At 58.3% G+C, this 10,651-nt stretch overlaps 1 protein-coding gene across 3 annotated transcripts; it reads right to left on the reverse strand.

Annotated features, from left to right (window-relative positions):
- Positions 1-622: 622 nt before the first annotated feature.
- CCDC9B (coiled-coil domain containing 9B) lies at positions 623-9,879 on the reverse strand. Of its 3 annotated transcripts, none has more exons than XM_025919624.2 (11): positions 9,729-9,879; positions 8,783-8,896; positions 8,404-8,511; positions 7,573-7,725; positions 7,356-7,481; positions 6,512-6,711; positions 6,176-6,234; positions 5,534-5,587; positions 5,334-5,433; positions 4,710-4,752; positions 623-4,626 (listed from the first exon to the last, which is right to left on the reverse strand). In XM_025919624.2, the coding sequence occupies exons 1-11, from the start codon at positions 9,738-9,740 to the stop codon at positions 4,087-4,089; spliced, it is 1,509 nt and encodes a 502-aa protein (XP_025775409.2). In that variant the 5' UTR covers positions 9,741-9,879; the 3' UTR covers positions 623-4,086. The 3 variants fall into 3 exon arrangements, with proteins under 3 accessions (XP_025775409.2, XP_086566491.1, XP_086566490.1); XM_086710365.1 differs by lacking the exon at positions 9,729-9,879 and adding an exon at positions 8,990-9,709 and having other exon boundaries at positions 8,404-8,569; XM_086710364.1 differs by lacking the exon at positions 9,729-9,879 and adding an exon at positions 8,990-9,708.
- Between the last annotated feature and the right edge of the window lie 772 nt (positions 9,880-10,651).

Consider the following 10,651-nt stretch of genomic DNA (forward strand, 5'->3'; position numbering starts at 1 on the left):
CCCCTTCCCAACTTAGTCCCCAAAATAAGAAGATATGGCCATGTGGGGATTTTTGCCATTTCCTTTGGGGGTTTTTTGGGGGGGGTGGGGGGATAGGAGGGGTTGTGCCATCTTTTCCTGTTATTCCTGTCCCTGAAGCCAGGGTTGGGACTGAAATTGACTGGTGGTCAACTCTCCAAACTTGTGCCTTGTTAGATAGCTGGCTCTTCCTTGACTGTAAGAAAATACAGTCGTGCTGCTCCTTTGGGGGGGGGGGGGGAACCCTTAACTCCAGGAGATCTGAGCAAACCCCACAAGGGAGTTTGTTTCTGAGGAAAATATTAAGCAAAGACTGTGGTGGGAGTTCGTGGGAGTGCCACTGATGGAAACAGAAGAGGGAATGCGCTGACCTGTGGAAGTCGGTGTGCAGAGGTAGGGGCAATGCTTAGGAATCTCGGTGACCCAGCTCGTGAGGCTCTGAACTCCAGTCAACTCCTCCAGGACAGTAAAGGAAGCTCACTGTCCTGGAAGGCTGGGGAAACTTTACAAACCATCCCTTGTTTCCCTGAAGTGTTCTGATCCTAGTGAAGATGAGACCGGAAGAGAAGGTAAAGGAGAGGATAGGAAACAAAGTAGACAGAGATCAAACCAAATAGCTATCCATTTATTTAACACACAATGACTGAGTGCCAGGCTACTGCTGATAGAGTGCCTGCTGTGGGCCGGGGATATTTTGCATTCTCTTTCATTTTCTTGACAACCCTTCAAGGTAGGTGTTACTGGCCCCATTTTTCAGATAAGAAAACCAAGGCCTTAGAGGTTTAACTTGACCAAGGTTACCCAGCTAGCTGATGACAGACCTAGCCCATGTCTGTTCCTACCCTGCTGCCTCTCCTCAAAAAACATACCTCCCTTGCAATATGGTCTGCTGCTCCCCTCTGCCCAGGTGATAGGGGCTCAGGATGGAGAGATATTCTGCCCCTTCTGCCCTCTGTGTTATGAGGCCCTAAGCTGTCATTGCTCTACTATTCTGCAGGCACCTTCCTTCTCAGTTCCTCCAGCTCTGTGCCTGGGTTCCCAATAGTGCTGTCTCATGAAGAGCTTCCCACCTTTGAGGAAAGTCTTGTCAGCTGGTTGGAGAGGAAAGAGGCATCTAAGAGGAAGTCTCCCAGCCAGGCCTTTAGACAAAGGAGCCAGGAATTGTTGCAGCCAGGCTCCCATGACCCTGAGGTTTATGGAGGGGTGTCTATGCTTCCCTCCTTCTCCACGGCTGGTTCCATCCCAGGGGAGGAGGGTGCTCGCCCCCTTAACTGCTGCCCTGAAGAAGGCTCCCCCTTTGTTGAGAAAAGCTGTGATACTTTTCTGGCACTACAGTCTTCCTAGAGTGAAGACCGCCTGTGCTGGTCTCTGCACTCTCTAACCCCTAGTGACTCCCATGACATCCTTTCTCCTAATGTCCTTCTAGATGTTACCCTCAGAGAGAGAAACCCTATTTTTCCATAGCCCTTCTGCCCAGCTTTCTTTTCTTTTCTTTCTTTCTTTTTTTTTTTTTAAGTTCATTTATTTCAAGAGAGGGCACGTGAGCAGGGTAGGAGCACAGGGAGAGAAAGAGAGAGAAAGAGAGAGAATACCAAAGAGGCTGTGCTCCAACTTGGGGCTTGATCCCACGAACCGTGAGATCATGACTTGAGCTAAAATCAAGAGTCAGACGCCCACCCGAGCCACCCAGGCGCCCCTTGCCCAGCTTTCTCTACTGCTTAGGTCCTGTTTGTAAGGGCCGAGCCAGAGTTCTGGCTGAATTCTACATCCCCATCCCATAGCCAGACATACCTTGACATATACCCTCTAACGAAGGCCTGTCTACACGGTTGGTACCATGGAGGCGGGGCGGGGGGTGGCCGTTGGGAGCAGTTTGTGAATGTTAGAATTCAGATTCTTGATGATGATGGTGATGATGATGATTACTGTTATTATTATTTTGAGACATCTGAATTCAAGGGCTCTGCTTGAATCTGCTCTTCCCCACCTCTATCCTTTGGGAGTCATGGGTCAGGCCCAGGCCCCTGCTCCAAATACATATATGTATGACTGGAGAGCAAGAGGAAAACTTCAGTTGGAATCATTCGCCCTTACCTATTCATGTCTCAGAGGGGTCTTCCCACACGCATAAGAATATTCCCAAGCCTTTTCAAAATTCCACACCAACCTCTTCCACCCCCTTCACCTTATCCCATTTCCAACCAGCTAACCAGTCTCCTCACTCCCCGCTACAGGAAGTTGGCACCACCCACTCACTGGCCTCTCTGGCACCTTCCCAGGTGCCTCAGCTGCCCACCCAACTCTGAAGCCAGGAAGCTTACACCCGGCCGGGGCAGCCCTCGCCGGGTCCCCGACATAGCCAGCAACAAGTCCTTAGAGTCTAGAGTCTGTCTTTGGCCCTAGCTCACCATATCTCCCAGCCCAAACCCTTCCTACTCAACCCGTGGTCCAGGAAACAGCAGCACAGCTGTCACCTGGAGCCGATTAGAAATGCACATTGCCAGGCCCCCCACAGACCTACCGAATTAGGACCTGCAATACTCTGCGCCTTAACATGTGAGAAGCACTGCTCTAAACAATCTGATCTGCTGAAAAGACACCCCCTCCTCATGCTTCCTGCAGCCCTCCCTCCCTTCCACAGTGGAGAAACCCTGAGCATGATCTGGACACTCCCTAGAGAACCCAGAGAGGCTGGTGAGTGAGGCCTGGGACCCTCAGCAGAGAGGAGCAGCCACCACCACAGGGCCAAAGAGGAAGGGAACAGAGGGGGCCACATGGGGAGATCCAGGCAGGAGCTTGGGGGGCAAAAGACACACGTGGTGAGAAAGGAAGGGGCACCTGCCTTTTCCAGCAGAAGTGAGATGGTTCCCTTTGGGCTCCTCCCACCATCCCCAGCTCCTGTCAGGCTCTTGCAGCCAAGAATGGCTCCTGCTGTGCAGCCTGGGGCTGCTGGATGCCTGAGTTTCTCCCTCCCTCTTGCTGGCAAAGTCACCATCGCCCACCGGCTGCACTGCTGGTAGTGGGTGCTCAGGAAATGTTTGTTGAATTGAGAGGAAGCCACAGCTTGTGCGGAGTCTGAATAATTCACCAGCCGTGGGCCTCAGGGGAGGGGCAGGAACAGAGACTAAGTAGGAAAGACAAGTCCTGAAGTTGTACTTCGCCAGAGTCGCTGTTTCTCTGTCCCTCGTCTGAGTCCTTGCTATTGCATGACCTTGGTGCAGGGAGGTGGTGGGGAAGAGGAAGTAGGAGATGGCAGGAAATGGCCCTGGGCTGCAGGGCTGCCCTCTTCCCTCCCCTTGGGGTACACTTGAAGTCTGACCTGGGTAGGGGGGAGGGTGTCCCTGCTGGTGAGCTTTCCCACCCTACTGTGGAGGGGTGGGGGGGGAGGGGGGGGAGAGGCTATTCTCTCACCACCCAACTCCACCCCATTTCAGAGAGGAGGCCTTTCCAGGAACCCTCTCTTTTGCAGAGGAGACCTGAGCTCCATTCTCCTGTCCCCAGCTCAGCCCCCACCTGCTGTGCCCTCCCTTTCTGGGCCTCAGCCTCCTCTTCCAGGAAGGCAGGAGGCTGCCAGCTGATGGCTGACATTCCACTCGTTTGCCATCCTGTGAGTCTGGGGCTGTGAGTCACCTGGGTGCAAGGCAGAGGCATGGGAAAGGGCCCAGGCCTGGGCTGGTCCTGCCAGCTACTGAGGCTGCCTCCACCTCCAAAGCCACAGCTGGAAAGAGAAGCCAGGCCCTGGGGGTGATAGAGGCCAGGTGAGCCAGGTGCTGAGTGTTTCCAAGCCTCGCTTTCTTGCCAGCCTCAGAGACCAGGTGTGACATAGGAATACACCAGGAGCTTTACCTGCAGGTGAAAACACACCCGTACACAGGGATGTGCACCTGAGATACAAGGAAGGCCAGCTCCTTGCCCTCACGATGTCACCCCACTGGAAAGTTTGCCCAACTGCTCAGCTGGACTGCCACAAGCCACCAGCAACCAGACACCCACCACGCACAAGAGTCCTGACTGCATTCTACCCTCCTCCTCTGCCCAGCCCGGCCCCTTTGCTCCCAGGGACTTTGCTCAGCATCTTCCCACGGGGCCCGGACCTCCTGTCCTGCTTCTCACACCTCCTGCGCCCCTTGCTCTTTGGCCCATTCCCCTGGTGGGCCTGCTTCGTTGTGCCAAGCCCTGCTGGGCCCCAGCCTTGCCAGACCTGTCTTCTCTGGGCTCTAAGGGCCCTGCTCCTCCTTGGGGCTTGGAGCAAGTCTGTACTTCCGGCTCAGCCTGGGGGTCATTCCACCCCGGGAGCTGCTCAGAACCATCTGGCCGGGACACAGGGTTCTCCTGGGCTCCAGGCCTTGGAGGGAGCACACACACACTCGCCCCGGGCCCAGGGCTACTGGCTCCTCCTAGAGAAAGGTCAAGGGGAACCAAGTCAGTGTTTTGTGGAGAGGCAGGTTCTGGACTGGCTATCGAGACTCCTGACTCCCTTTTTGGCCCCTCTGGGGATACCGGGGCTGGGCTGGTTGCTGGGGCACTTGTGGGTCTGCTCAGCTCCACCTCGCTCTGCTTCTGTGAGTGTTCCTCCTCGCTCCGACTCTTTCTGGTACTTTGGCTTCCCTGAAACAAGAGATTGGCCCTGCTGGCTGGCGAATTCAGAGCTCAGATCCCCAGCCCGTCCCATCCTATTCCCAAACACCCACCTCCTGGCTCTCCAGCTCCTCCTTGCCTTCCTTCGTCTCCCACCTGTAGAAACACGACACATGGCAGGGTCTACTCCTACCCATGCCCTTCACATCAGTTGCTCTGTAGCCAGGGGCCCATGTTCCCAGGGAGCAACTAGACCCCAAGGGTCTCAGAGGAGTGTCAGAGCCAGAACAAGGCTCCAGGATACTTCCCTTCCAACCCGACCTTGTTCCCCAAATCCTGCCATTTCCTCTGAACGCTAGCCACTTGAGCTCCATCCCAGGTGCCCAGCTGATGTTTATGGCCAGGCCTGGGCCACCCTGAGTTCCATGGAGACTCTGGACGTGTCCCTGCCTGCACCGCCTGGGAAAGGCATGCCTGACTTCCTGGGGGAAGGCAACTGCTGTAATTACTGCGGCCTCCCTGGGCACCAGGCTCTCGCTGCTGCTGCCTTTGCTGCTGGCCTCTCCTGGAACCTCATTAACCTGCCGCCAGGCAGCCGTCAGGCAGGAGGCAGCGGCCCCGAGGCCCGGAGCACGAAGCTGGACCAGTGCTGGTCCTGACCTCCCAGGGGCAAGGGAGATCCCGGAAATCAGGAAGCCCAGATGATTCCCCTGATTTTGCCCCCTGCCCCCTGTTACCTGCGGGCCCTGCCAGTCAGCCTCTCTGTCCCCCGGGCTTTGCTTCGTGTGGCAGACACCACTGAGGATCTGCTGGGTTGCCCACCCCGAGTAGTACCACCTGCAAGAGATGGCCCACGAATCAAGCAGAGAAGAGGGCATGGCAGCCCAGCTCCTTCACCAGCTCATGCAACCCTGCTCCTCCTTTATTCCCAACTCACCTTTACCATCAGGGGACAAGGGTGGGGGCTGTAGCTTTCGGTGGCTCCTGGGACCTAAGTGGGGCAAAGGAAATGGGGAAAGAGTGGGGTGATAAAGGATCCAAGGAAGCAACACCATTTTTCCAGGACCAGGAAGCTGTCTTTCTCCTAGTCCAGTTGTGGGTGTTCTGACTCCCCAAAAGAGCCCCGGTCTGGGGATCGAGAGAGCTGGGTGCCTGTGCTCACTTTGCCATTCCTGGCTAGGTAGCTGGCTGAGCCTCTCCAGCCCCAGCTTCCTCCTATGTGAAGTAAGGGGACCAGCAGTTCTAAGAGCTCTGTCCCTACAACAGGCCAGGGACAGGGAGACTGGAGCTTTCACCCGTGAGGGACCGACTTCAAAAGGATCCCAGTGCAGACTTCCTGTGAGCCTCCTCCCCGGAACTGCTGGGGTCAGAACCCAGGGTAGGAGCTGTGGGTTTGGAGGGAGGGAAGGTGCCCTGCTCTAATAGCAAGGGAGAGGAAGGAAGATGTTCTTCCATGCCTCTTCCTAGCTCCAGAAATAAGTGGCACACCAAGAGACAGAGAAAGGAGGGGAAGCAGGGGTGGGGGGAGGCTGTGATAAAAGCCAAGGAGGGGAAGGAGTTGCGGTGGGTATTGGCTCACCCCTGGTGCCGCCCGCCCTGGCCGGGCCCTCTTCTCGAGGCTTGCTGGAGTCCTGTAGCCTGTGGAGCCAGAGAGTCAGGCTGCTGTGGGATGGACACAAGCTAGGGCAAGCCTCACACAACCACTGCCTCCCTCAGCTCCAACCCCAGAACAGATGGGGGAAAGGTGGGGGACCCGGTGCCCGCCCTGAGCCCAGGGCCCAACCAGAGGGCCCAGGAAGACTCTTAACCACCCTGGAGACGGTCTCACCAGCCCTCCAAGAAGCACCCACAGTTAATCCTGCCCTAAGCCCCGCAAGCATGTCAGTCCAACAAGCTGCCCAGCCCTGCCACCCACGTGGGCTTGGCCTTGTCCAGGTCCCACGGGCGGCGCCAGTCACCCTGTGCGTCTCTGTGCCTGGCCACACGGGCCAGGTCGATCTGTTCCCGCTCCTGCTTCCACTGGGCATAGTCCCAGCCCACTTCCTGGGGTCCCCCCACTGGTCGGTGGGGAACCGGGCCTGGGACCAGGCCTGGACTCTGGGGCTCCCGAGCACCCTGCAGGGAGAAGACACTCAGCACCATGGGGTAGAAGCAGGAAGGCCTGGGCTTGGAGTGGAAATCTGGATACTACTAACCCCTTCCTCTCCAGGTTTCCACGTCCCCGTCTAAAAATTAAATCCATTCCGTCTCTAACGTGTTGTTTGCCATAGATACGGTTTCCATCCACTTGTTAGCTGTGTCTTTTGGGCAAGTTACTTAACCTCTCTGTGTATCATTTTCTCATCTGTAAAATGGGGATAATAATAGCACCTATCCACGGGGTTATAGGGGAGGGAGGGTATGGACAGGGCCAGAGTGGAGAGGCATCTGGCAGCAGTCAGCAAGAGCCAGTAGTAGGGGCTGCTGCCACCTAGAGGTCACACCTGGCACATGGCCAGTCCCCTGCAGCCTCCTGGCCCACCCCAAGGCCCGTCAGAGATCCAGTTAGGGTAAGGGGCTGACCTCTGACTTCTCCTGTCTCTCACTGCAAGGCCCGCCCAACGTGGAGACTGGCCAGAGAAAGGAAGAAGGGGTGGGAATTTTTGCTGATGCTACCTGGGCATGTCCCCATAGATGAGGGACATATGTGACTCAGCTTCTCCGCCTCCCCCAAATGAGCACTGCCACTTTCATGTCCCCATCCTCTCTTGAAGATGTACCTTCCGTGCCGAATCCGAGCTGACGGCCATCTGCATGGAGGGGGTCCGGCCCAAGCCCCCTCCAGGTGACCCTCCTGCCCCCCGGTTCTTTGCTCTGGTGGGCTTCTCACTTACGATCCGCTTGGCCTGGAGGAGGTGAGGATGGGTGGTGTGGCACAGCCAGGTAAGAAGAGGCTGTCGGCCTGGTGCCTGGGCTTCCCCCGCCCACCCTGCTTACCTCAGCTCTGTTCTCCATGGTCACAGCCAGCTCCACCCGGTCCCCCAGGCAGAAAGTACCGGTGTGATACTCCACCTCCTCGTCCTCAAGCATCGCACTGGCTGCTTCAGGTCCAAGGGATCTCACCCAGTTCCGGCTGACAACCCGCTTCTCCTGCGGAATGGGATGCCATGCCCTCAGGCCACATGGGCAGGGCTGAGCAGAGCTGGGCACTGAGTCCTCTGGGAGGTTCCCCAAGGCTGGCTTCCAGCCCTGGACCTCCCTGGAATGCCCATAGAGGAGCTGATTCTATGGGGCATTCACATGCCAGTGGCATTAGGTTATCCAGGCCCTGGGGCCACCCTGGGGCCCAAGATGCCATAGCAGCCTGTCATCTCTGAGCTGGGAAATCCAAAGCACTTGGACAATGGGGCTTTGTCCCTCCGATACTGCTCGTGGCTTTCGGCCCCACTTCTCTGTCCCTGTAGGGTTTGGGTTTTAGGAGTAGCCTGTGGTTTACAGCACAGGTGCAGGGCTATGGGACTGGGAAAGGGTATGCGGAGGCTTCTATTCGGTGGCCTTTCAGCTGTGGCCCTTTGGGTGCAGGGGAACTGGGTGGGCTGGGCTGCAGAAGGCTGGGAACTGACGGGTGAGCCCCAGAACTGTGAGTGGAGGAAACAGAGGAGCAGGAGCAGTTGTCTTCCCCTGACGCAGGCTGGGCCTCCACCTCCTCGCAGGGCCGGGTCCCCAGGGCCTGGCATGGTGCCCTGTAAACTACAGACCCTCCGTCAGCACTCGCAGAGCAGCTACAGGAGTGAACAACCCACGCTGTCACCCCGGGGTGGGGCTTACGCCGGGAACCTGGCTGATAGTGACAGTGAGGCCATCAGGTCGGAGGAATTCCTGCGCGGTCACAGCCATGCCCCCCTGCTCCGCCTGCCGACGGTCTTCCTGGATCTCCTACGGGAGGGCCCGGGGTCAGCACAGGCCATGGCCCCCCAGACGCACACAGACAGGCCTACACAGAGAGACACCAGTGGGACACCAGGGGGCAGAGGCACGGCATCACAGAGTCCCCAAGGTCCTCTCAGAGTTTCTGAGATGAACCACATGGCCCTAACCCTGGCCCCAGGCCTAGAGCCTGCAGGGAGAGACCGCCATGCAGGGGTCTGCGAGACAGACAGGGAGTGCCCACCCAGCTGCCCTTCCCGGCCCATCACAGCCCGCTCACCTGGTACCTGCGGAGTAAGGCCTGGTTCTTCTTTCGAAGGGCCACTATCCTCCGATCCAGCTCTGCATCCTTCTCTTCCTGCCTGCTCAGGGGTGACTCAGCTCCGTGAGGCCCCTGCAGAGGGCAGGGGGCCCAAGCTCCTGACTGCCGGGCCCATCCCTTATCAGGCCCCTAACTTTCACATTCACCTGAGAACCATATTCTTACCACGAATGGACCCCGGCTCTCCGGAGCTAGGCTCACAAGGGGGGATGGCACATGGAAGGTCCCAAGTCCCCACCCTACTAGTCTTGTCTGCCCGGCTCTCTGCCTCCTCAGGGGTTCAGATCAGGGCCTCATACGGGGCCCTCCGCTCTCAGCAGTGGGCTGCCCCTCCCCCGGGCTCTCCAGGGAGCTCCACTGCCGAGAGAGCCTGCCGAGCAGGAATGAGAGTTATAAATGGCTCTGGCAGCGGAACCTGCCGTGACTGGGAAGTTGCCAGGGGATTCAGGAGGTCGAGGAGGGGAGCTGTTTGGCTCCCAGGCCCAGAACCACGGTAAAAAAGAGAAGCCCCTGCTCTGTCCTGGGCTCCCAGGCCCCGGGCCCCACTCCCCAGGCTTGCAGCCCAGCCTGTGGGAAAGAGCCATCGTCGCGAGCCCAGCCTTTCCAGGCCTGAGCTTCTTTCCGGCAGTCGGGGCAGGAGAGAGCCAGCTCCATGGGCAGGCCCAGCAGAGGAGCCACCCTAAGCAAACCATGCCTCTGCCCCGAAATCCCCAGGTCTCTCCCTGTGTGGCTGCAGGGTCTCCCTTGTAGCCAAACGCCCCTGCCCAGCCCCCTGCAGGCCTAGGCACAGCCCTGTTCCTCCCAGGCCCAGCTGTCCCCAGCTGCCCCCAGAGTGTGGCTGCCTGGTGTCCCGGCCTCCTCCCAGCCCCCAGAAGCCCCCCGCCAAAGGTGAGGTGCCACTCACAGCCGAGTGCATGGCAACAGTGGGCACTGAGAGAATTCCAGAGCAGCCCCAGGGGAGCCAGAGCCGGAGGGAAGCCGGAGCCGCCGAGCCACCACCGGAGCCGGGCCTCTGCTGGCCTCTCCCTGCCGGCTTCACTGCTCAGCACACGAGATCATGTTGTGATTACAAAAGACTCCTCTGGGCTCACAGCCAGGAATGCTGTCGCCGCCGCCCCCACCCATCCACTCTCAGAGGGCAAGGACCAGGGCACTGGCCCTGCCCAGCACCTCTCTCCCTGCCCCGCCCCAGCGTCCCCAGAGACAGGGCAAGAACCTTTCTCTGTCAGGTTGGCCCACGCAGGGGGCCTGGCTGCCCCAGGCCCTACCTTCTCTGAGGCTCTATGCCCAGCGGAGCCCCAGCCTGGACGCACCTGCAGAGGGATGGGCAGCCAACAGAAGCCTCCATTCCTCCCAGGAGTAAAGAGCCTACAGGATGCAGCTGAGCCCATCGGGCATCCTAGTCGGAGGGCCCCCACCTCAAATGAGCCTCTCCCTATTTGTCCTCATCAGCTCTGGTTTCAGGAATTTGAAGGGAACAAGAAGCTCACCTCCCCTCGGCCACCAAATACTACTACATACCTGACATAACACCATTAGTCATTCCTTTAGGTTGAACAGTGTCTTCCCTGTGTTTTAAAGTACAGCCACTCCAGAGAGGCTCAGCTGTCCAAGTCTCCCCTCGGTATGGAGAGATGGGCCTTCCCGCAGGGCCCATGCCACCGCAGCCCAGAGCCGGCCACTCAGGGTCCCAACTCTGGGCGCTTCCTGGCCTTGCTCTCCAGGACTGGCCTTTCATCCTCTCCCACCCTGAGAAAGGAGGCAGCCTTTCTCAGGGAAATCTCTCTCCAAATCTTCCCAGTATGGCTGAGGGAAGCGGCTTGCCTG

The sequence above is a fragment of the Puma concolor genome, chromosome B3 (genome assembly GCF_028749965.1).
Source record: "Puma concolor isolate L17-30 chromosome B3, mPumCon1.1.hap2, whole genome shotgun sequence".
Taxonomy (NCBI): domain Eukaryota; kingdom Metazoa; phylum Chordata; class Mammalia; order Carnivora; family Felidae; genus Puma; species Puma concolor.

Bases quoted from the DNA above. Each gene is read 5' to 3' on its own strand.
- CCDC9B (XM_025919624.2), bottom strand. The intron at 5,434-5,533 runs GTGAGTTGGGAA...CATCTCTTGCAG, and splicing joins CTTGTCCCCTGATGGTAAAG to GTGGTACTACTCGGGGTGGG. The intron at 4,753-5,333 runs GTAACAGGGGGC...GTGTTTCTACAG, and splicing joins CTGACTGGCAGGGCCCGCAG to GTGGGAGACGAAGGAAGGCA.